Source organism: Rhinatrema bivittatum, chromosome 17 (genome assembly GCF_901001135.1).
Source record: "Rhinatrema bivittatum chromosome 17, aRhiBiv1.1, whole genome shotgun sequence".
Taxonomy (NCBI): Eukaryota; Metazoa; Chordata; class Amphibia; order Gymnophiona; family Rhinatrematidae; genus Rhinatrema; species Rhinatrema bivittatum.
The window spans coordinates 21,803,584-21,824,889 of NC_042631.1; the positions used below are offsets into that span (position 1 = coordinate 21,803,584).

Consider the following 21,306-nt stretch of genomic DNA (forward strand, 5'->3'; position numbering starts at 1 on the left):
TTTAGTGCATCAGTTGTTGTTTTATACAATGTGCCTAATTTGATTTTTCTTAGATATTAATGAGTGTAGCATCAACAACGGAGGCTGTGAGCACACCTGTGTAAACACATTAGGGGATTACGAATGCCGGTGCCCTTCAAGCTACAAACTCCACTGGAATAGGAAGGATTGCATTGGTAAGGAGTAAAGGTGTTGTAATAAATATTCACTTTTTACATGTTTTAAGCTTATAAAAGCTTCTTTCAGTAAAGAAGCCTGGACCATTTCTTTAATTATATTCCTCCTTTTCATGAGTACTGGCCTCGAATGGCCCATTGTTGACATAGGTGAAAAACAGGAGATACTTTGTGGATCTTTGGTGCTGTCTTTTCCATGCTATATTCCTTCTTAGGTTTGTCTTTCTGTTTTTGTTTTTGTGCTTTTCTTCATGAAAAATAAATTATGCTGGAGGATTTTAATGTAATTCTGTGTGTGTGTGTGTGCGCGCGCGTGCTAACTTCGCGTCGCCAGGCATTTTCCTTCTTCCCTATATCCAAGAATGGGATGTACGTTTAGGGGGCTTTGCTACTCGCTTCAGTTCTGCTGAGAGATCTGACAGCCCTCATAAGGGCATACGTAACCCAAAGAGTCTTATCAGAGTTATGAAACGGCCAATTGAAAATGTAAAATGGGAAGATGTGGAACATCATTGACATGGCCACTTATTGCCAATCAGATTGCAGGGTTGGTGTCCAGAGACCTAAAGCAATTTCATATAGCCAGCCTGGAATGCAGTTTGGTACAGGCTACATGATACACCATGTGCATATCTGCTATTTCTGTTCTTGTAAGTATTTTTATTTTTCCTTGAGTGTTTGTGTGTTTTATCCCATTTAGAAGTAGAGAGATTCCTGCCAGATAATGTGTCTCCCAAAATATTACTGCACTGCATTAAGAGCGATGGAGGTGATAGGTGCTTCTTAAGTTGCCAAGTGAATATCCATTTTATTTCTGGTAAGTGAGTCTACGGTTATATTCCTAAAAGGTTTTACCCATTCTATAGGGATGTGCACTCATTTTATTTCATTTTTGTTTTTATATGCACACTGATATATATATATTTTTAGTGCGCACTAACTCTATTCAGTATGCACTAAAACGAAACAAAAAAAAAAAAAGAAACAAAAAAACCTCAGAACGAATAATAAAGAAACAAAACAAAATAAAAACAAATATTTTCTGGCTGCACATTTCTATCATTCTGATTCCAAACCAAAAAGTACTTTTGGAAGAAAAGCTCTTTGAGTTTGAATTTTATCTGAAAAAAAAAAATTTATTTATTTTTTTTTCATTTTTGTGGAGAAAATGTAACTTTGTTCTTGGTCTATAACCATCAGGGCTATATTTACCTATAGGTCTTTTCACAGACTATTTTTCTGAGAGGTACAAAATGCCAGAGCACGAGCATTCTTTACTAAACAACTTTGAGGGGGCAGAGAGGATTTTTCCCTTTTAATCTTATGACAAAACCTCCTCAGAAAACCCTTTTATAATTCTTTTATAAACTTCAGGGACACTGGTAGTGCTGCTGAGAGCCTGAAAGCAGAAACGACCTGAAAGGTTACATTTGTTGATACTTAAAAGCATGCTGGCAAATACAAGCAGCATAATAGAAGTTCAAGGTAATATTCTGTCTCTTCCTATGTCTTACTGTTCCCTTCTGTATTCTGTTAAGGGCTGCAAGATGCCTATACTATAACCTGTGGCTCCTCTTCTCAAGCCAGGAACAAACAGCATAAAATAGATGAGTCGACATGCCCAGGTAATTACATAATATGTCGTTCACATGCGACTTCAGTGGTATTTTCTGAAAAATGATCAGTACAGTTGTGAAAGCAAAATCATTAGATTTCATCCTTTTTTTTTTTTTCCCCACATGCATTTTGTTTCCTAGCGGGAGATTAGTGCTTAAAGGTTTTGGAAGCCCCTCCCATTTAGACTCTCCAACCATTGTGAAGCTAAATGAATATTTGGTGTGACTGTAGCAGAGACTGGTGACTTGCGGGTAGCAGGAGGATTCTTTTTTCCGTGGCTGGAATAAGAAGCGCACAGTGGGTGGGTAAGGTATGGTTGATCTGGGCTAGTAGTGATTAGTAAGGGTGTGCAGAGACACTGCTCTTTGGTTTTTTTTTTATTTCTTGTTTTGTGTTTTTTTTTCATTTAATTTGTTTGTTTTTGTTGGGGTTTTTTTGTTTTTGTAAAACAAAAAAGAAAAACAAAACATAAAAGCGAGTCTGCAGCCAAAAATAAAAAAAAAGGCACTCGCAGACCCTCTTCCCCAATAGTTGAAAATGTCTTCATAGGGCAGAAGCAATCCCAGATCGTTCCTGCTTCACCACTGCAGCTTATTGGAAATGGCGCCGGCAGACCGAGGCTAAATTTTGCCAAGCAGAATAGAGCTGGCCTCGGTCTACCGGCACCATTTCCAATAGCAATGGCTGCGGTGAGGCAAGAAGGACCGAGGTTAACTGTTGCCTTGTAAAAACATTTTCAGCTAAAGGGTAAGAGGGTCCAAGGATGTGGGGGAGCCCAGGAGTTTGGGGTTTGTTTGGTTTTTTGCAGCAAACTGATGGCCTTACTTTTTTAAAACAAACCGAATGCAATTTCATTATTTTTTATTTTTTCTTTTTAAAAACTGAATTTAAATGAAATTTGAAATTTTTATTAAAATTCCCAATTTTGTTTCAAATGAATGCACCTCGCAACGTGATCAGTGCAACAATCTATATAGTGCTCCTGTGATTAGACAGGAAAGCTCATCAGGGTTGGGTCTTTCTAACCATGAGGATTATCTTGCAGAGAAATGGTGGAATAATTCATAAATAATGCTATGATAAAAGTCATCATGAAATGACTGAGAAAATTCAAGCATCATAATTTATCAGACAGCATCATCTGACCGTTAATCAAAGTCCTGCGGAGGATTCAAAGCTATTTACCCAAATAAACTGCTGTCTGATAATTAATCTCACTCAGTCCAGCTAAATGTCTGTACAGACTTCCACAGGGCACATACTGTTAGCTGAATTGAGGGGAGATGTTGCCATGGGTCATGTTTTGGGCTGGATTATATTATCCAGAGCAGTTTTATCTGCAAAAAAAATCAGCTGCAAAAGTCCAAGGGTACTTTCTACCTGTAACAGCTTTCAAAGGCAAAGCTTGCAGGCAGTTTCCCTTTTGAAAAATAGGTACAAGGTCGGTAGCTACAAAGCAACCGTGGACTTCGCACCTGAGTGGAACGTTCGAAAATTCTTAAATGCACTGGGATAAGGCAGCTGGTGAATGGGGGGCATCAACGTAATTGCAAGAGGACCTTGCAAAACTGGGAGACTGGGCATGCAAATGAAATTTAATGTGAACCAATGCAAAGTGATGCATTTAGGGAAGAGTAACCCAAATTATAGCTACACAGTGCAAAGTTCCACATTTGGAGTCACCGTTCAGGAAAAGGATCTAGACATCGTCGTTGATAATATGTTGAAATCTTCTGCTCAGTGTGCAACAGCAGCCAAGAAAGCAAATAGAATGCTAGGGATTATTAGGAAAGGATTGGAGAATAAAAGAGAGAATATCAGAATGCCTCTGTATCATTCCATTCTGCGACCTCATCTTGAGTGCAGTTCTGGTCACCACATCTCAAGAAAAGATATAGCAAAATTAGAAAAGGTACAGAGAATGGTGACCAAAATAATAAATGGGATGGAACAATTCCCCTATGAGGAAAGGCTAAAGAGGTTAGGAATCTTCAGCTTGGAGAAGAGACGGCTGAGGGGGCAATATGATTGAGGTCTATAAAATATAGGGAACATACAATGAAATAACTAAGGTGTACATTTAAAAACTATAAGAGAAAATATTTTTTTACTCAACACGTAGTTAAGCTCTGGAATTTGTTGCCAGAGGATGTGGTGAAAGCTGTTAGTGTAGTTGGTTTAAAAAAAAAAATTTAGCCAAGTTCCTGGAGGAAAAGTCCATTAACTATTTATTATTAAGGTGGAATTGCAGAAATCCACTGCTTAATCTTGGGATAAGCAGCTTGGAATCTCTCTACCCCTTGGGATCCTGCCAGGTTCTTGTGGCCTGGTTTGGCCTCTGTTGGAAACAGGATGCTGGGCTTGATGGACCCTTGGTCTGACCCAGAATGGCAGGTCTGATCCAGTGTGGCAAGTCTTATGTTCTTACGTTCTAAGATGTTCTTTAGCACCGTTGAAATAGCAGCTGAATCAATTGAACACATATTTAAAAAATTTCAAAAATAACAAAAGAATTAAAAGTTAGCATTTCTTAAAATGTACTTTAAAAAAAAAACAACAAATCTTTGTGTTGGGGTGGGGCAGTTAATCTCGGGATATTCTAAATTTATTTTAAATTTCAAACCTGCGTGACTGGGAGAACAGCGGCAGGGAGGTAGGGAAGGGCAGCAAGAAGGGGGCGGGGTCAGCTCCCAGGGTTCCACGGCTCGCGGAGAATTCTGCAGCCCTACCCGCAGAGAGGCGGGAAACTCTGTGATGCTGTGGCACACGCCCTGCGCAGGCGTGTTTCTCTTCAGAAATGCATTCATTCTTGTACCCCCTCCCCCACCACCACATTTCACGGATGTGATCTATATCCTTTATAGGAATATCGGTATATAAAAAATTCAAATAAATAAATAAATAAATAAATGTAAAGTTTGGGGTCCGTGGTCTTGACACCAGTTTTCAAAGGAAAACCACGTGAGAACTTTCTGAAAACTGTGCGTTTTGGTTTGTTTGTTTGGTTTTTTTTATATGCAGGTAGACTTTTGCTAGAGTAATAAGCACATGGATTTGAAAATGCCATCTACGCATGGACTTTTTCTCCCCTGACAAACTCTCCTCCCAGGACACCTCCTCTCATTGTGGCTAAAAGCCACATTGGGGGTGGGTGGGCTTCAGATTGCCAATTGATATGGGGTAAAATGTTTTTTTCCTCATGTACGTTTTTTTTGAAAATTGTCCTCTTGGAGGGTAATTTCCATAGGGACTGCTGGGGGTAAAATAATGCTTTACCCACAGAAACGGTCATCTTAAAAAAAACTGCACGACTGATCCACATGCGGAAATGATGCACATTCATAGTGCATGTAAACACTTTTATGTGCAGAGGGGAGAGACGTCCCGGGAGGGGGCAGGGACTGGGACTTCCACACATGCTCTCCTATTTTTAAAAAGCATGCACATAAAATTCTCTCAGCAAATCTGCACCCCCCAGATAGCGAGTGGAATTGTGTGCGTGGAGTTTTGTCCAGGATCATTTTCACAACAAACTCGTGCACCTCAGTCCACTTTGAAAATTCATGTAACTTATGTGCAGTATTACAAAATGTGCCCCCTTACTTGTGCCGGCAAAATGTACCCACAAGATATGAACCTTCCCTGAGTCAGGAGCTGCCGCACTCTCAGCTTACCTTAATGCTTTCCTGGGACAGGACTCTAGGGCGCAGTCTGGCATGGGTTCACACCTCCTCCTCCTCCTAGAGATGCTGGTCGTCTACCTCCATTCACATGCTTGGACGGATGTGGTGGGAAAGGGGCTAATAGGGCAGGTAAAAGACAATGGAGAAGGAGGAGGAAGTTGGCGTTGGGTTGCATCGCATAAGGGATTTTATAGGTTTAGGAAGTTGGCCAAGACCTGGCTTTTTGCTTCTTTTTAAATTTTTTTTAGGAGAATTAGTAGGAAATGGGGCTGTGAGTTGGGGAATCTGGAGATGCACCATATTATTCTTTTTTTTAAATGTTATGTTTTATATTATTGTAATTGTTTAATGATTTTAGTATTGTACCTCATTCTGATGGTGAAGGGCAAGAAACCAAGTTATGTAAATAAATAAAATAAATGTGCCTCCACCCAAACTGGGTGGCTTTCAACTTGGAAGACTGGATGGGTCATGTTGGTCTTTATCTGCCGTCATTTACTACGTCGGCCTATGAGCAGCTTGGGTGTCTTGGAGCAGGCTTCCTGTCATTGTCACTTAGACCCAAGCTGAGGTTTTCGCTAGACCTTGGTCTCTTCAGTAGAGCAAAGACGGACAGCCACGCGTGTTATGAAACGTGTTCCAATGCTGTGTTTGATCAGGCACATGCTCGATTCTGCTTGGTAGTCTCTCCTGTCTGAATTGGAAGCCAACACATCTCTGTTTCTTTCTGAAGATATTTTGACTCTAAGGACAAACGCAACCTTCAAGTTTAATGATGGGAAGTGCAATTTGAAAAGTGCCGAGATGGTTAAGGAAGAGCTGCGAGGTGTGATGGCAGGTAGGCGCATTCTACTCTTATCTAAGCAGATTTATATGCTAGCACCACCAAGTAAGTTGAGAATAGTATTCCATTATAAATTGATACAGTTGAACTGAGCAGACTACCTCCTTCGGAATATTTGCTTGCCCATTTCTTGGCTCTATGATATTATTCTGACGTCCATATTTATGGTGGATTTTTTTTTAAATGGTTTTGCTTTGTATGTCTATGAAGACATTTTATCTCCTGAACCATTCAAACTACAGCAACTAAATTTTCAGGACAAGTAAATGTATCCAAAATCTAGAAAACTGAATAACATTGTCCCAGAAAAAAATAGGGGTTTTGCCAAAAATTGAAAAAAGAAAACATTTTTTCCAGTGTATATATTATCTTCCAAACTGTTCAACCTATAACAAGCAAATTTTCAGGTTGGTTATAGCCATATAAAACTTAGAACAATAATAATGTTTTCCCAGAAATATGTATGTGTATATGTATGTGTGTATATATGTATATGTGTATATATATCAAAAATAAAGGCAATATATTTCACCTGTGCTTTGTACTATTATATGCAAAAAAAAACCCCAAATGAAGCTTATGGGAAAAGAAAAAAGCACTCTCACTTATCAATTAATCATACAGAAAATATTGTTTTTCCTAAAATGATACTATTTTATTGAAAATTCAATGAAAATGTAAATTTTTCAATTTTTACATAAAATCAATATCAATCCCTGATACATCATTAATTGCTTTATCTCCACATAATAACAATTGTCACTAGATATTGATTTAAGCCCAGATACTGATAACCCTCAACTCTATACTGCTTCTTACCTCAATCTTTCCCTTAATGCTCTTTACATCACCAAAACATATTAATGTTGTAGTTGGTCTTTTATAATGGAAAACACCACTGTAAATTGTATAATTCTAACTTTTAGATCTCTAAAATCACAGTTCTAACTCCTTCATTAGTGGTGTGTTCCATTTACATGATTTTATCTTCTATCCCAACAAGGGCCTTGTTTCGCCAACCTGGCTTCTTCAGGGGAATGTTACTTGAAGAGACCCAAAGGAGTTAGAACTGTGATTTTAGAGATCTAAAAGTTAGAATTATACAATTTACAGTGGTGTTTTCCATTATAAAAGACCAACTGCAACATTAATATGTTTTGGTGATGTAAAGAGCATTAAGGGAAAGATTGAGGTAAGAAGCAGTATAGAGTTGAGGGTTATCAGTATCTGGGCTTAAATCAATATCTAGTGACAATTGTTATTATGTGGAGATAAAGCAATTAATGATGTATCAGGGATTGATATTGATTTCATGTAAAAATTGAAAAATTTACATTTTCATTGAATTTTCAATAAAATAGTATCATTTTAGGAAAAACAATATTTTCTGTATGATTAATTGATAAGTGAAGAGTGCTTTTTTCTTTTCCCCAAAGCTTCATTTGGGGGTTTTTTTTGGTGTGTGTGTATATGTGTATATATATATATATATATATATATATATATATATAGATATATAGATATAGATATAGATATAGCGGAAAAGTGGAAAATCACTTTTTGAGCTGCGGTACCACCAGTGGCCACATGGTGGCAGTAGCCTGTTTTGATAGATGATACTGACTCCTTCTGGTCACTGTGAGCACTGCAGCCTGTGGCGGCAGAGGGATAACATGAATGACCAGGAAATCAGTACTGGCAAAAAAAAAAAAAAAAAGTACCTCATAATAATCTTGCAGTGCTTTCTTTACTTATTTTGTCCTAATGTACTTTGTTTCTTATGAACTTATAGTTCTTATATTTTCATAGAAAAGACATTTCTGCTCACGTTCCGTGTTTTTAAAATCTCCTTTTCTGTGTCGCACGTAGACTGCGCTGTGTTCACACTTCACCTCTAACAGCAGGAGGCCTGTGAGGGGTTCTCGTGAGGGTCAGGAGGGAAATGCCCAGCTTTTGATTCGATTCACAAAGGGCAGAAATGGCGAGGTAGCAGAAGCTCTCGGAAACTTCCAAGATTTAACTACTACTTAAGAGCAGGCAGACAGATGGCTTCAGTGACAGTGCTCTGCGATGTTACGCTGAAGAGCCGAGTTATTTATTTATTATTTTGGAAATTTTTATATACCGCGGCACGTAAAGAACATCACCTCGGTTTATAATAAACAATAATTCAGCAACAAGTTTTACAATCTAATGACCATAGAACAAAACATGTAAGATTGAAAACATATAATACAGTTCAGGCAAGCCTAACATGGGAAGTTATATAAAAAGGTAATTATAAATAACTAGGTATTTTCCAACAAGCATAGTATGGTGAGTAGAAGAATGAAATCTAATTGTAGAATGGTTAAGTATTTATTTTAAGGGCCACATATATGAATTACAAGGAGTTGCCAGAGAGAGTAGTTGTTGAGGTATTATGGATAGCAGAGAGGGGAGGGAGTGTTTGGCAGTTCAGACTAAGACTTTTCCTATTATGGGTAAGCTTGTTTGAATAGCCAGGTTTTGAGGTTTTGTTTAAACTTCTTATGGCAGTGCTCCTGGCGCAGGTCAGTGGGCATTTTATTCCAAATGTTGGTTCCTGCAAACGTAAATGAGCGTTCTCTCGTCGAAACATGCTTGTTTCGACGAGAAAAAGCAGTAAAAACTGCTTTTCTGTGCACCTTCCGACTTAATACCATGGCGATATTAAGTCGGAGGTCCCGAAAGTTACAAAAAGTAAAAAAAAAATAAAAAAAAATTGAAATCGGCCCAAGGGGTGAAAACCGGACGCTCAATTTTGCCGGTGTCCGGTTTCCGAACCCGTGGCTGTCAGCGGGCTCGAGAACCGACGCCGGCAAAATTGAGCGTCGACTGTCAAACCCACTGACAGCTGCCGCTTCTTTCAAAAAAGAGGCGCTAGGGACTCGCTAGTGTCCCTAGCGCCTCTTTTTACCGCAGGCCCTAATTTAAATAAATTTACTGAATCGCGTGCACAGGAGAGTGGCCTGTGCGTGCGCCAGGAGAGCGGGAGCTCACCCGCTCTCCCGCGATTTTTACTGTATCGGCCTGAATGTAACTATTTTAGGCTCTTCCCTTGTGGGTATTTGTCCACATTCTAAGCTACCTCACATTTTGGTGACATTTTTGTCTGCTCTGGAGATTCCTCAGACTGGTTGGGGGCAGGGCGATTTTAGTTCAGAATTGAGGAAGTCCGATATATTTTATTGATTCTGTTTTTACTTTATAAAAGGAAAAAAAAAAAGACCCCATCTAATGCACAAAAGCTGAGGCACGTTGGCTGACCCATGCGTGAGACGTGTGCCCAGGGTTGGTTGCACTTTGTCTGCCCTGGAAGTTCAGTAGTTCATAAAGCTTAGAGGGACAGGATGATGAATCTCTGCTGAGCTATTCAAACATTTCTGTCCAGCTCCCAAAAGATAGTCAAAAAATGTAATAAGTTAGCCCATAAAAAGCTTTCACCATTTTTATTTTTCATTCATTTTTATTTCCATGCGAAAAAGAAAATCCCCAAAGCGACCAGAAAATAGTCATAGTTGAGTAAAATGAGTTCCATATTTAATATTCATCTTCCTGTCCCTATTATGGTTTAAAAAAAAAAAAAGAAAAGTTCCCTGTTTTCACATTGGGATTCTCTCCTATTTCTGAGTTATTTCTGGTGTTTCTTCAGGTCGCCAGTGCTGCAGGCTTGCCAGCGAGGCTTACTCTGCTTTTCTATAAATCTGATCAAGAAAGCTGTCTGATTATTCTTAGGGATGTGTTTTTGTTTGAAATGGCAAAGACAAGTTAACGACTACTGTATCGTTTGATATCATTTTTAAAACAAAATGATAGGAAAAAAACACAAATTTAGATAAAACTGAATTTAATGCTGTAAAAAATGAATTGGTGATCGGTGGCACGTCTAACAAAAAAAAACCAGTACTCTAGGCAGGACATTGATTTCATAATGGATAATCTGCTAGGTCCTGTTTTATAGCTTTCAAGAGGGGTTGAAGTTAAGGGAGTGAAGCCTATCTAGTGTGCTAGGAATCTGGGCACTGAGGCCCATTTGAATGAGAATCTCTACTTAATTTCTTCTTTACCTAATTTTAAGAATCTCCGTTTTAGAAGAAGTAACCTTTTATTTCCAGGGAACACACTTAAACCCCCTGATAACTTGTACTGTTGCCTGGAGGAAGAGAAGTGGATTTCTCATGTATGTTGAAGAAGTGTAAAGGATACCAAAAACAGGAACACAGGGAAAAATATCTGGTGAAGCTGAGGAAGATGAAAAAGGAAATCAGGAAAGCAAAACATCCAGCGGAAGAAAGGACCGCCAAGGTGACAAAACGTTTTTCAGATATATCGGAGAAAGAAGGGAGGCCAGAAGGTGGAACAGTGAAATTGAAAGTTAACATGGAGCAATGTGTGGAGAGAGACGAAAAAAAAAGTGGCAGAAATATTAAACAAATACTTCGGTATTTACTAAAGAAGATTCTGGAGAAAGGACCATTGCTGGTTGAGAAGACCGTAGATTAGGGGTGGGGTAGACAAACTCCGTTTACAGAAGAGAATGTATGGGAAGAGCTAAGACAACTCAAAGTGGGCAAGGCCTTGGGGCTGGATGAGGCACATCCCAGGATAGTGAGGGAGCTCAGAGATGTGCTGGTGGATCCGCTGAAAAATCTGTTCAGTAGATTCCTAGAAACAGGAGTTGTGTCGCGTGACTGGAAAAGATCTGTGGTGGTCCTCTTCACAAGAGGAGGCTGGAAACTATAGCCCGGTTAGCCTCACCTCGGTGGTGGGAAAATTAACGGAGATGCTGCTAAAGGAAAGGATAATGAACTATCTACAAACTGGTGGGTTGCTGGACCTGAAACTGCATGGATTCACTGGGAGAAGATTCTGTCAGACAAATCTAATTGACTTTTTTGACTGAGTGACTAGAGATTTGGATCAAGGAAGAGTGCCAGATATGATTTACTTGGATTTCAGCAAAGGTTTTGATACGGTCCTGCACTGTAGGCTCGTGAATAAAATGAGAAGCTTGGGAGTGAGCGCCAAGGTGGTGGAGTTGGCTACAAACTGTTTGACTGACAGGAGACAGCTTGTAATGGTAAATGGAACCTATTCTGAAGAGAAAGTAGTGTTAAGTGGAGCGCCACTGGGATCGGTTTTGGGACTGGCTCTGTTCAATGTCTTTGTCAGCCAGATTGTGGAAGAGGTAGAAGGTAAAGTTTGTCTATTTGCAGAGGATACTAAGATTTGCAACAGAGTGGACACGCCTGAAGGAGTAAAGAGAATAAAAATTGATTTAAGAAAGCTTGAAGAGCAGCCAAAGACATGGCGGAGTCATGCATCGGGAGTGCGGTAATCCAAAAGAGCTGCATGTGATGAGGGCTGAAAGACTAACATGCACGGACTGGAAGAGGACACTTGGGGTGATAGTTTCTGGAGATCTGAAAGTGGCGAAGTAATCTGACAAGGCAGTAACTAAAGCCAGATGAATTCTGGACTTCATAGAGAGAGGAATGACCAGTAAGAAAAAGGTAGTGATAATGCACATGGAGAAGAAAATATTCAGTGGAAGAAATCCAGATGACATCTTCATTGAATTGGTGAAGATATTCTCCGATATGTCTTTGGGCACAAGAGCTTCAAGTGATAATGTAACATTTTAGATAAGTAGGTTTAAATCCTACTTATCTAACAGAAAGTTCTCCGTCAAGATAGGAAACGCCAACTCCACACTCTATCCCTTGTCTCAAGGTGTCCCACAAGGCTCCTCCCTCTCCTCCACCCTTTTCAACATTTATCTCACACCTCTATGTCAGCTCCTCACAGACCTCGGCCTCAAATTCTACCTCTATGCAGATGACGTTCAAATCGTCATTCCCATTCACAACTCTCTCTCAGATGCCCTTGCCTTCTGGAACACGTGTCTTGCCAACATCAATGACTTCCTCACCAACATCCACCTCGCTCTAAACTCCTCCAAAACAGAGCTGCTCCTTATCTCTCCTCACCTCCCTCCCAAACCACCGATCTCCAACGATCCAGCTTTCAACGTCATAACACCCCAACCCACAGTAAGAGACCTTGGGGTTATCATAGATCAACAACTCAATCTCAAAAAACAGATCAACTCCATCCTCAAAGAAGGTTTCTTCAAGCTTCACATCCTGAAGAAACTCAGACCCCTCCTCCACTATCATGACTTCCGCACCGTCGTCCAAGCCACCCTTTCCTCAAAGCTGGACTACTGTAATGCCCTCTTCCTTGGCCTACCCTCCTCCACCACCAAGCCCTTACAAATGCTCCAGAATGCCATCGCCAGGGTCATCACCAACTCAAGGAAAGCTGATCACATTACCCCAATACTCAAAGAACTCCACTGGCTCCCCATCGCATCCCGAATTCTCTTCAAAATTCTAACCATAGTGCACAAGTCCATCCACTCGCACAATTCCAATTGGTTGGATGAACCCTTTCGTCCTATACGCACTGAACGACCCACTCGCACTGTCAACAAAGGCACCCTCTCCATTCCCCCTTTGAAAAAAGCCCACCTCTCCTCTACTAGGGACCGTGCACTATCCATTGCAGGCCCTAAACAATGGAACACCCTCCCTACCACTCTCAGGCTAGAGCCATGTTACGCCAAGTTCAGAAAAAAACTTAAAACATGGCTCTTCCGACAAGCCTACCCTGATTAAGTACACCGACTTCTGCAAGTATCTTGCCTACGCCTTGTATATTCCTGTAAATAGTCCGTTGCAGTTTTTATTTATTGCTTTAATTCCTCCACCTCCTGCTCTTTGTATACTCCTCCTTGTTCGCCCTCCCTGTTCATTGTAATTTCTACCTTTAAAGTTACATTGTAAACCGGTATGATGTATGCATACTAATACCGGTATATAAAAGTTTTTAAATAAAATAAATAATAAATAAAATTTTATATTTGTTCAAAGTGCACTGTTATCAGAGTCCTAGGAATAATCCACAGTTTCTGTCCTGTAAAACAAACTCTCTTTTTTTTTTTAGCCCAGTGGTTGGCATCTGGTGGGTGGGGACTTGTTGGCCAGCTTTTTGCTCCTTGTGATCTTTTATTTTTCTACAGAGAACCCAAATCCAGTTGCTGAGCATTTTCGCTTCATAAACCTCACGTGTACCTCTGGCAAGAGCGTCCATGGAGCCCAGGGAAGGAAAGCAACTGCTAGAGAGATTGTCATTACCGCAGAATTTGAACTTGAAGCGAACCGAAAGGAGGTGACAGGTTGGTTTGCAAAACACCCCTTCTGTGCAATCAAAGCTTCCTGCAGCTTAATTCTTATTCTTCTTTCTGTTGCTTTTTTCTTTCTGTTGTGCAAATAAAAGTATCTCCTGTTTTGAAACTTTACTGATTGGTCTGAGAACTGTGATGAGTTTGCCTGGCCCGTCGGATCAGAAATATAGCGCTGTTATAGAACACGCCCTTCTGCTGAATTGCTCTGTGTCTTGCTGGTGTCCTTCATTGAGACCTCCCCATTGCTACCACAGTTTAGAATCATAATGTGCTCATCTTAACTGCGTTGACTGGTTTCTGATTTCCTACTTGTGGTGTTGGTTGTTTTTTGTTTGGTGATTTGTTGGTTTTTTTGTTTTTTGTTTTTTTTTTTTAGACTCATGTGATTTGAGCTGTGCTCGGAGAAAGACAGAGAAGAGGCTTCGCAAGACAATTAGAGCATTAAGGAAGGCGATTAACCGGGAGCAGTTTCAAGTTCGTCTATCAGGACTGGACTATCAGGTGGCAAGAAGGATGCCTAAACTAGCAGAGCCCCAAGACGCGTGCAGTACTGGCCAAATCCGTGTGGACAGCAGATGTGGTAAGCATATAATAGCGCCTGGCAGCTGGACGTCTCTTTAGGAGGTGATTCCTATAATCTCTCTTCCCAGTTGGGCTGGATTGTAGTAGAGGTGACTTGGGTATGGAGGGAAGACGATAGACTTTGTTTGGTACAGTGATCCAGGTGGAAAATGTACAAATAAGTATAGCGTGTATTCAGTTTAAAAATATAGAATTCAATATTCGGTAGGCCAGTGAGTGAAGAAAGTACTTGGGGAACATTACCCAGAACTGTGTACTACAGAATATACTTGGATAAAGTTGTCACTCACCCACCAGCTTAGTGAATATTAAAATAAATAAATAAAGACCTGGCGGCCAAGCAGCCCCCAAATTTTTTTTCCCCCTTTCCCCCACCCTCAATATGTTTAAACCATTTTAGCATGGACTGAGCTGCCATGCTCTTGCCTTCAGGTATCTACAAATATTGTCGAGCCGAGCATTGCTGATTCCTTCTAGCCCCATCCCCTACCTATTAATAAATAAATAAATAAATAAATAAACATTTTGGCCAGATACACTTTTAGCCACTGAAAGTACACGCGAGGCTTTCAGTACATACTCTCCCTTCCTTCCTTCCTTCCTTCCTTCACCTCACCGTGCCCCTTTTGAGCTGCAGGTCAAAGCACCTGCATTTTAACCAATGCGGGTAGGGGGAGCAGGGACAGAATTTTTAGCGGGTCTTTTTCATGGGTGAACAGCGGTTTGCCCACAAAGCTTTGAAAAATTGCCCTGTACAGCTGTTGGGGCCCAAATAAGAGCCAGGCTTGCCAGCTCTCTGTACCCTAACGAGTATTTTGTGTGCGTTTGCACCGCAATGGATCGCACACTTTTTATCGGCGAATTCCTTCTACTGATATTGGCAAGCATGATTGTTCTTAGAAATACACGGAGGCTGATTTTTTTCGATCTCGCTGCTCAGATGAATTCCAGCAGTGTGTTCCAAGCAGACGTGTTTGTGGCATTCATGTGTGTATCCAGATGGCGATAGACGTTCTTGAGGTACAAGGAAAAAAAAAAGGGTCAGATGTTATCTTAGGAGGGCCCTAACCACCATGGGAGCTTATTCAGGTGTCCTGGGTTTGACTCCACACATGGCAGAGAAGGTACTGAAGAATGGAGCATATCCTGGGGTTGGTTGTACACAAGGCAGAGAGACTAAAGAATCCAATGTGGTGGAAAAGAATTCAAATTTTGAATATGGAAGTTAATGACATACAGATAGGAAAACATAAAACAATAAGGTCGCAGTTTCCATTCCTTTTATCAAATGCAGGGTATGTTGGAAGCTTTGAGAGGGTTAGTAATAGGTCCACCTCTTCTGTGGGACGCAAATCTATCTCCCAGGAAAGAAAGATTAAAACCAAGCAAAATCTTTCTAGAGAATTGTGAGGTTGTATCGCAGTGCATTCAGGATGCCTGTCAAAGCCAAGTGTCCCTTATTAATTGATTGTTCAAATAGCCATGTTTTAATTCTATCTTTTAATAGTAGTTATCCAGCTTTAAAAATAGTAGAATTTATCTGTTTTAGATGGAGGGTTTTTAGTTTTGTATTTTATATGTTCTTGTTTGATTTTATGTTGAATCGTATTATTCTAATATGTTTTATTTAATATGTGCTAGAGTTTTCCTGATTTTATTGTGACTAAATTGTAAATTGCTTTGATATCGTTTGAAAGGCAGTACAGTAAGTCAACTAAACTAAACTAGAAACACAGGGATCCATCAGTTATCAGTGCCCACAACCCAGGGATGGAACAATCCAAGAACTGTGTGTGGTTGAGGAGGGAAGTGAATCAAACAGATTTATAATATTGTAGTGAGGCTGGCAGTGTATACCCAGTATAAACATTCAATAAAGATTTATTCAGGTAATTGATTAACTATTGCCAATAAAAGCAAATGCGAAAAGAGCATTTGCGTTGATAAATATAATCAAAGTTCATAACTCCATCAATGCTTGTGATTCCTCATATGTCTGCAAAACAGCACATGTAAAGTATCTGTGCGTGCCTCCATGCTTGAAATGTAAATTCAGATAGAGTTACAACCCTGAACAAAACAGGCGAGCAGCAGTTACAGACCTGGACTCCTTGCTAGGCAGGCTGAATGGACCACTCTGGTCGTCATTTGCTGCCGTTTACTTATGACAAACGTCCCTGTCGGGGAAAGTTATTTGTACACAGAGCGCCTAAGAGTGGATGCGTAGGTTACACCCCAAGCCCTTGCTAGATGATTATGGCTCCCGTTTGTGTGTTGCCTGAATCGACCAAACTAGGCTGTCATATTTTGCTTTTGGAACGTGCAGTAGGGGGTTGCATCATCCCATGGGAGCAGCAATTAAGGAATAATGAGATCACTGCTGGAGGGCTGATTAGAAAAGGCGAAAGCAGCAACTGGTGGAGGGGGGGGGGACTGGACGTAAATACTGTTCTAGGCTTGTCCCAGGTGCACATTGTCAACCTTACTATATATACATTATGGGGAGGATTTTCAAACCGTTGCCTTACGACAAACTCCACGTCTACGTTTTGCCTCAGTTCGCAAGGAGAAAGTCTGTGTGGTCACTGGCACCCGCTTTCTCTATGGGTTAGGTTTTTCATGCAAAAGTACGCTGTGTAGATTTGAAAATGCAACTCGCATGCAAATCTTTCCTCCCCCGATTCAAACCCGCCGCGCATTGTGGAACGAGGTGCAAACATTTTGGGAGGGGGCACTCTTCAGATGGTTCATTAATGCGGGTAATGCAGGCCTGGGTTGCAATCAGATTGTATAGGCTAGAGGAAAGCGTCCACTTGATATAGGAGGTTAGTGCCAGATGCAGAGAGACATGCTTTTTCTGCTATTATGGGATCAGCTGACTCTACTAGGAGGGAGATCTTTTCAGGTAATGAAGACTCTTCTGCCTAAGGAGAAGAGAGCTGATTTGGTGGGAATGCCAGACTCTTACTTTTTCTTTCTTTTTTAGCCATAAGATTAAGGTTTTGCTCTAACAGTTACAGCTGAATTGAAATATACTAATATAGTATAGTTTGGAGCAGAAAAAATCAAAAAGTATGCGCATAAGAATGAACTCTGCTTCCCAGAACACCTTTTGCTAGTTGGTGTAAAAGTGTATGCAAAAACGGATTCCGCACATAATTTAATTGAATTGAGCCCTGGCTCTTTTAGTACAACCAATCCATTTATGTGCATAAAACTGGGTTTTATGCGCATAACTGACTTTGACAATTCAGAACTAATTGATGCCTCTTTCCTTTGAGTTGACTACGCACTGGTCCCTGCACAGGGGTCCTGAAGGCCTCAGTACTCCATAATGGGACATTGGAAGATTTTGAACTTTTAGTGATATTCCATATTCCCTTGAAGCTAAAGGCGCCATACACTCTTTATAGGTTGAAGGACAGACTTTGTCTGTCCTTGGATGAGATGACGATGAGGACTCTCTCTCTCTCGTACTCATCTTCAGGCTACTCTGCTTCCCCTGTGTCTGCTGTATATTGTGTGTAAAAAAAAGCAAGTCACTCTCAGTCCCTACACTGACTGGTCTATGTGGCAGCTAGACCTGTTTTCACTGACTCTTCGGTCATTCTCATTGAGTTCCTACACTCTGAGCTATGCTGAAATTTATTAAGTAATGATTGGTCCAAGATAAGGGTAATAACTGTACACCATTTACTCGCAAAGTGGAGTAGTCAACCCCAGAACAGAAGACCAAGTCTGTGGTAGGGACTGCAATGCGTTGCCTCATTTATCTCCTGGGAAAAATCTAGAGCAGCCATGGCTGCTATAAAGTCAGCTGCTGACCCTGTAGAAATCAATTTGGCTTGATACGAAGTGTTTGGGTAATTCTAGGGAGCTATTAGTAGGGGGCCCTATACACCAGCAAAATTCCAATCTTATTCAGACTAGAAGTTTGTAATAGTAAACATTCTGACTCACAGAGCTGATGGATGGGACATCCAAGATTTACATAATAGTATAGCTTATCAAAGGACAATGCCACCTCTTCACTCTGCTTTCCAGATCTTAAGAACATAAGAAATTGCCATGCTGGGTCAGACCAAGGGTCCATCAAACCCAGCATCCTGTTTCCAACAAAGGCCAAACCAGGCCACAAGAACCTGGCAATTACCCAAACACTAAGAAGATCCCATGCTACTGATGCAATTAATAGCAGTGGCTATTCGCTAAGTAAATTTGATTAATAGCTGTTAATGGACTTCTCCTCCAAGAACTTGTCCAAACCTTTTTTGAACCCAGCTACACTAACTGCACTAATCACATCCTCTGGCAACAAATTCCAGAGCTTTATTGTGCGTTGAGTGAAAAATACATTTTCTCCGATTAGTCTTAAATGTGCTACTTGCTAACTTCATGGAATGCCCCCTAGTCCTTCTATTATTCGAAAGTGTAAATAACCGATTCACATCTACTCGTTCAAGACCTCTATCATATCCCCCCTCAGCCATCTCTTCTCCAAGCTGAACAGCCCTAACCTCTTCAGCCTTTCCTCATAGGGGAGCTGTTCCATCCCCTTTATCATTTTGGTCGCCCTTCTCCATCGCAATTATATCTTTTTTGAGATGCGGCGACCAGAATTGTACACCGTATTCAAGGTGCGGTCTCACCATGGAGCGATATAGAGGAATTATGACATTTTCCGTTTTATTAACCATTCCCTTCCTAATAATTCCTAACATTTTGTTTGCTTTTTTGACTGCTGCAGCACACTGAGCTGACTATTTTAAAGTATTATCCACTATGATGCCTAGATCCTTTTCTTGGGTGGTAGCTCCTAATATGGAACTTAACATCGTGTAACTACAGCAAGGGTTATTTTTCCCTATATGCAACACCTTGCACTTGTCCACATTAAATTTCATCTGCCATTTGGATGCCCAATCTTCCAGTCTTGAAAGGTCCACCTGTAATATATCACAATCCGCTTGTGATTTAACTACTCTGAATAATTTTGTATCATCCGCAAATTTGATAACCTCACTCGTCTTATTCCTTTCCAGATCATTTATATATATATATATATTTATATATATATTTATATATATATTGAAAAGCACCGGTCCAAGTACAGATCCCTGAGGCATAAGAACATGCCATACTGGGTCAGACCAAGGGTCCATCAAGCCCAGCATCCTGTTTCCAACAGTGGCCAATCCAGGCCATAAGAAGCTGGCAGTACCCAAAAACTAAGTCTATTCCATGTTACCGTTGCTAGTAATAGCGGTGGTTATTATCTAAGTCAACTTAATTAATAGCAGGTAATGGACTTCTCCTCCAAGAACTTATCCAATCCTTTTTTAAACCCAGCTATACTAACTCCACTGTTTACCCTTTTCCACTGAGAAAATTGACCATTTAATCGTACTCTGTTTCCTGTCTTTTAACCAGTTTGTAATCCACAAAAGGACATCGCCTCCTATCCCATGACTTTTTAGTTTTCTTAGAAGCCTCTCAGGAGGGACTTTGTCAAATGCCGTCTGAAAATCCAAATACACTACATCTACTGGTTCACCTTTATCCACATGTTTATTAACCCCTTCAAAAAAATGAAGCAGATTTGTTAGGCAAGACTTCCCTTGGGTAAATCCATGTTGAATGTGTTCCATTAAACCATGTCTTTCTATATGCTCTACGATTTTGACCTTGAGAATAGTTTCCACTATTTTTCCCGGCACTGAAGTCAGGCTCACTGGTCTAGAGTTACCCGGATCGCCCCTGGAGCCTTTTTTAAATATTGGGGTTACATTGGCCACCCTCCAGTCTTCAGGTGCAATGGATGATTTTAATGATAGGTTACAAATTTTAACTAATATTTATTTATTTATTTATTTATTTATTTTTATATACCGGTGTTCGATTTTACATATCACATCGGTTTACATTCAAACAAAAATGCAGGAAATCAGGCGTTTCCTTTGTCTAATACATTGAACATTTATAATATGGAAATTGTTAACAAGGGATATAAAAAGAACATGGAGATGGTTAACACTATGGGTTGCTCGAAGGGGTGCACAAAGGGGAGTGCCCCTTTGTCGCGCCCGTTCGGCGCGTGACGCCTGGTGTTCTGGCGCCGTTTAACTGTCCTGCGCTGTCATCAGTGACATCGTGGCGGCGGGTCTCCCGATCGGGGATCTTACGTCGCCCCTCCCCTCACAGTTCCAGATTAAAATCCTTCACTTTTCTTTCCTTTCTCATCACTGTGAGTTGTAGCAGGGTGCCCAGTGGTGGTGGTGGGTAGCCTCCCTCTGCGCGGGTGCCCGGTGTTCTGGCGCCGTTTAACTGTCCTGCGCTGTCATCAGTGATGTCATGGAGGCGGGTCTCCCGATCAGGGATGTCACGTCGCCCCTCCCCTCACAGTTCCAGATTAAATCCCTTCACTTTTCTTTCCTTTCTCATCACTGTGAGTTGTAGCAGGGTACCCATGGTGGTGATAGATCAGAAATTTCATTTTTGAGTTCCTTCAGTACCCTAGGATGCATACCATCCGGCCCAGGTGATTTACTACTCTTTAGTTTATCAATCTGGCCTACTACATCTTCCAGGTTCACAGTGATTTCATTCAGTTCGTCTGACTCATTACCCCTGAAAACCATTTCCAGAACTGGTATCTCCACAACATCCTCATTAGTAAACACAGAAGCAAAGAATTCATTTAGTCTTTCTGCAATGGCCTTATCTTCCCTAAGAGCCCCTTTAACCCCTCTGTCATCTTATGGTCCAACCGACTCCCTCACAGGTTTCTTGCTTCGGATATATTTAAAAAAGTTTTTGTTATGAGTTTTTGCCTCTATGGCCAACTTCAATTCAAATTCTCTCTTCGCCTGTCTTATCAATGGAATAGACTTAGTTTTTGGGTACTTGCCAGGTTTGGGTACTTGCCAGGTTTGGGTACTTGCCAGGTTCTTATGGCCTGGATTGGCCACTGTTGGAAACAGGATGCTGGGCTTGATGGACCCTTGGTCTGACCCAGTATGGCATTTTCTTATGTTCTTATGTTTTACACTTAACTTTACAATGCTTATGTTTTATCCTATTTTCTTCAGATGGATCCTTCTTCCAATTTTTGAAGGATGTTTTTTGGCTAAAATA

General features: G+C 40.7%; 1 protein-coding gene across 4 annotated transcripts in view; it reads left to right on the top strand.

The window, feature by feature from the left end:
• The window catches only part of SCUBE2 (signal peptide, CUB domain and EGF like domain containing 2), a 99,784-nt gene that overhangs the window by 56,310 nt on the left and 22,168 nt on the right, over positions 1-21,306 (top strand). For 3 of the 4 annotated variants that reach the window (XM_029582339.1, XM_029582342.1, XM_029582340.1), the window contains 6 exons: positions 54-176; positions 877-993; positions 1,715-1,801; positions 6,210-6,314; positions 13,426-13,581; positions 13,967-14,170. In XM_029582339.1, the coding sequence (XP_029438199.1) occupies positions 54-176; positions 877-993; positions 1,715-1,801; positions 6,210-6,314; positions 13,426-13,581; positions 13,967-14,170 (792 nt within the window). The remainder of the gene's footprint in view (positions 1-53; positions 177-876; positions 994-1,714; positions 1,802-6,209; positions 6,315-13,425; positions 13,582-13,966; positions 14,171-21,306) is intronic. The other variant, XM_029582343.1, reaches the window with a different exon arrangement.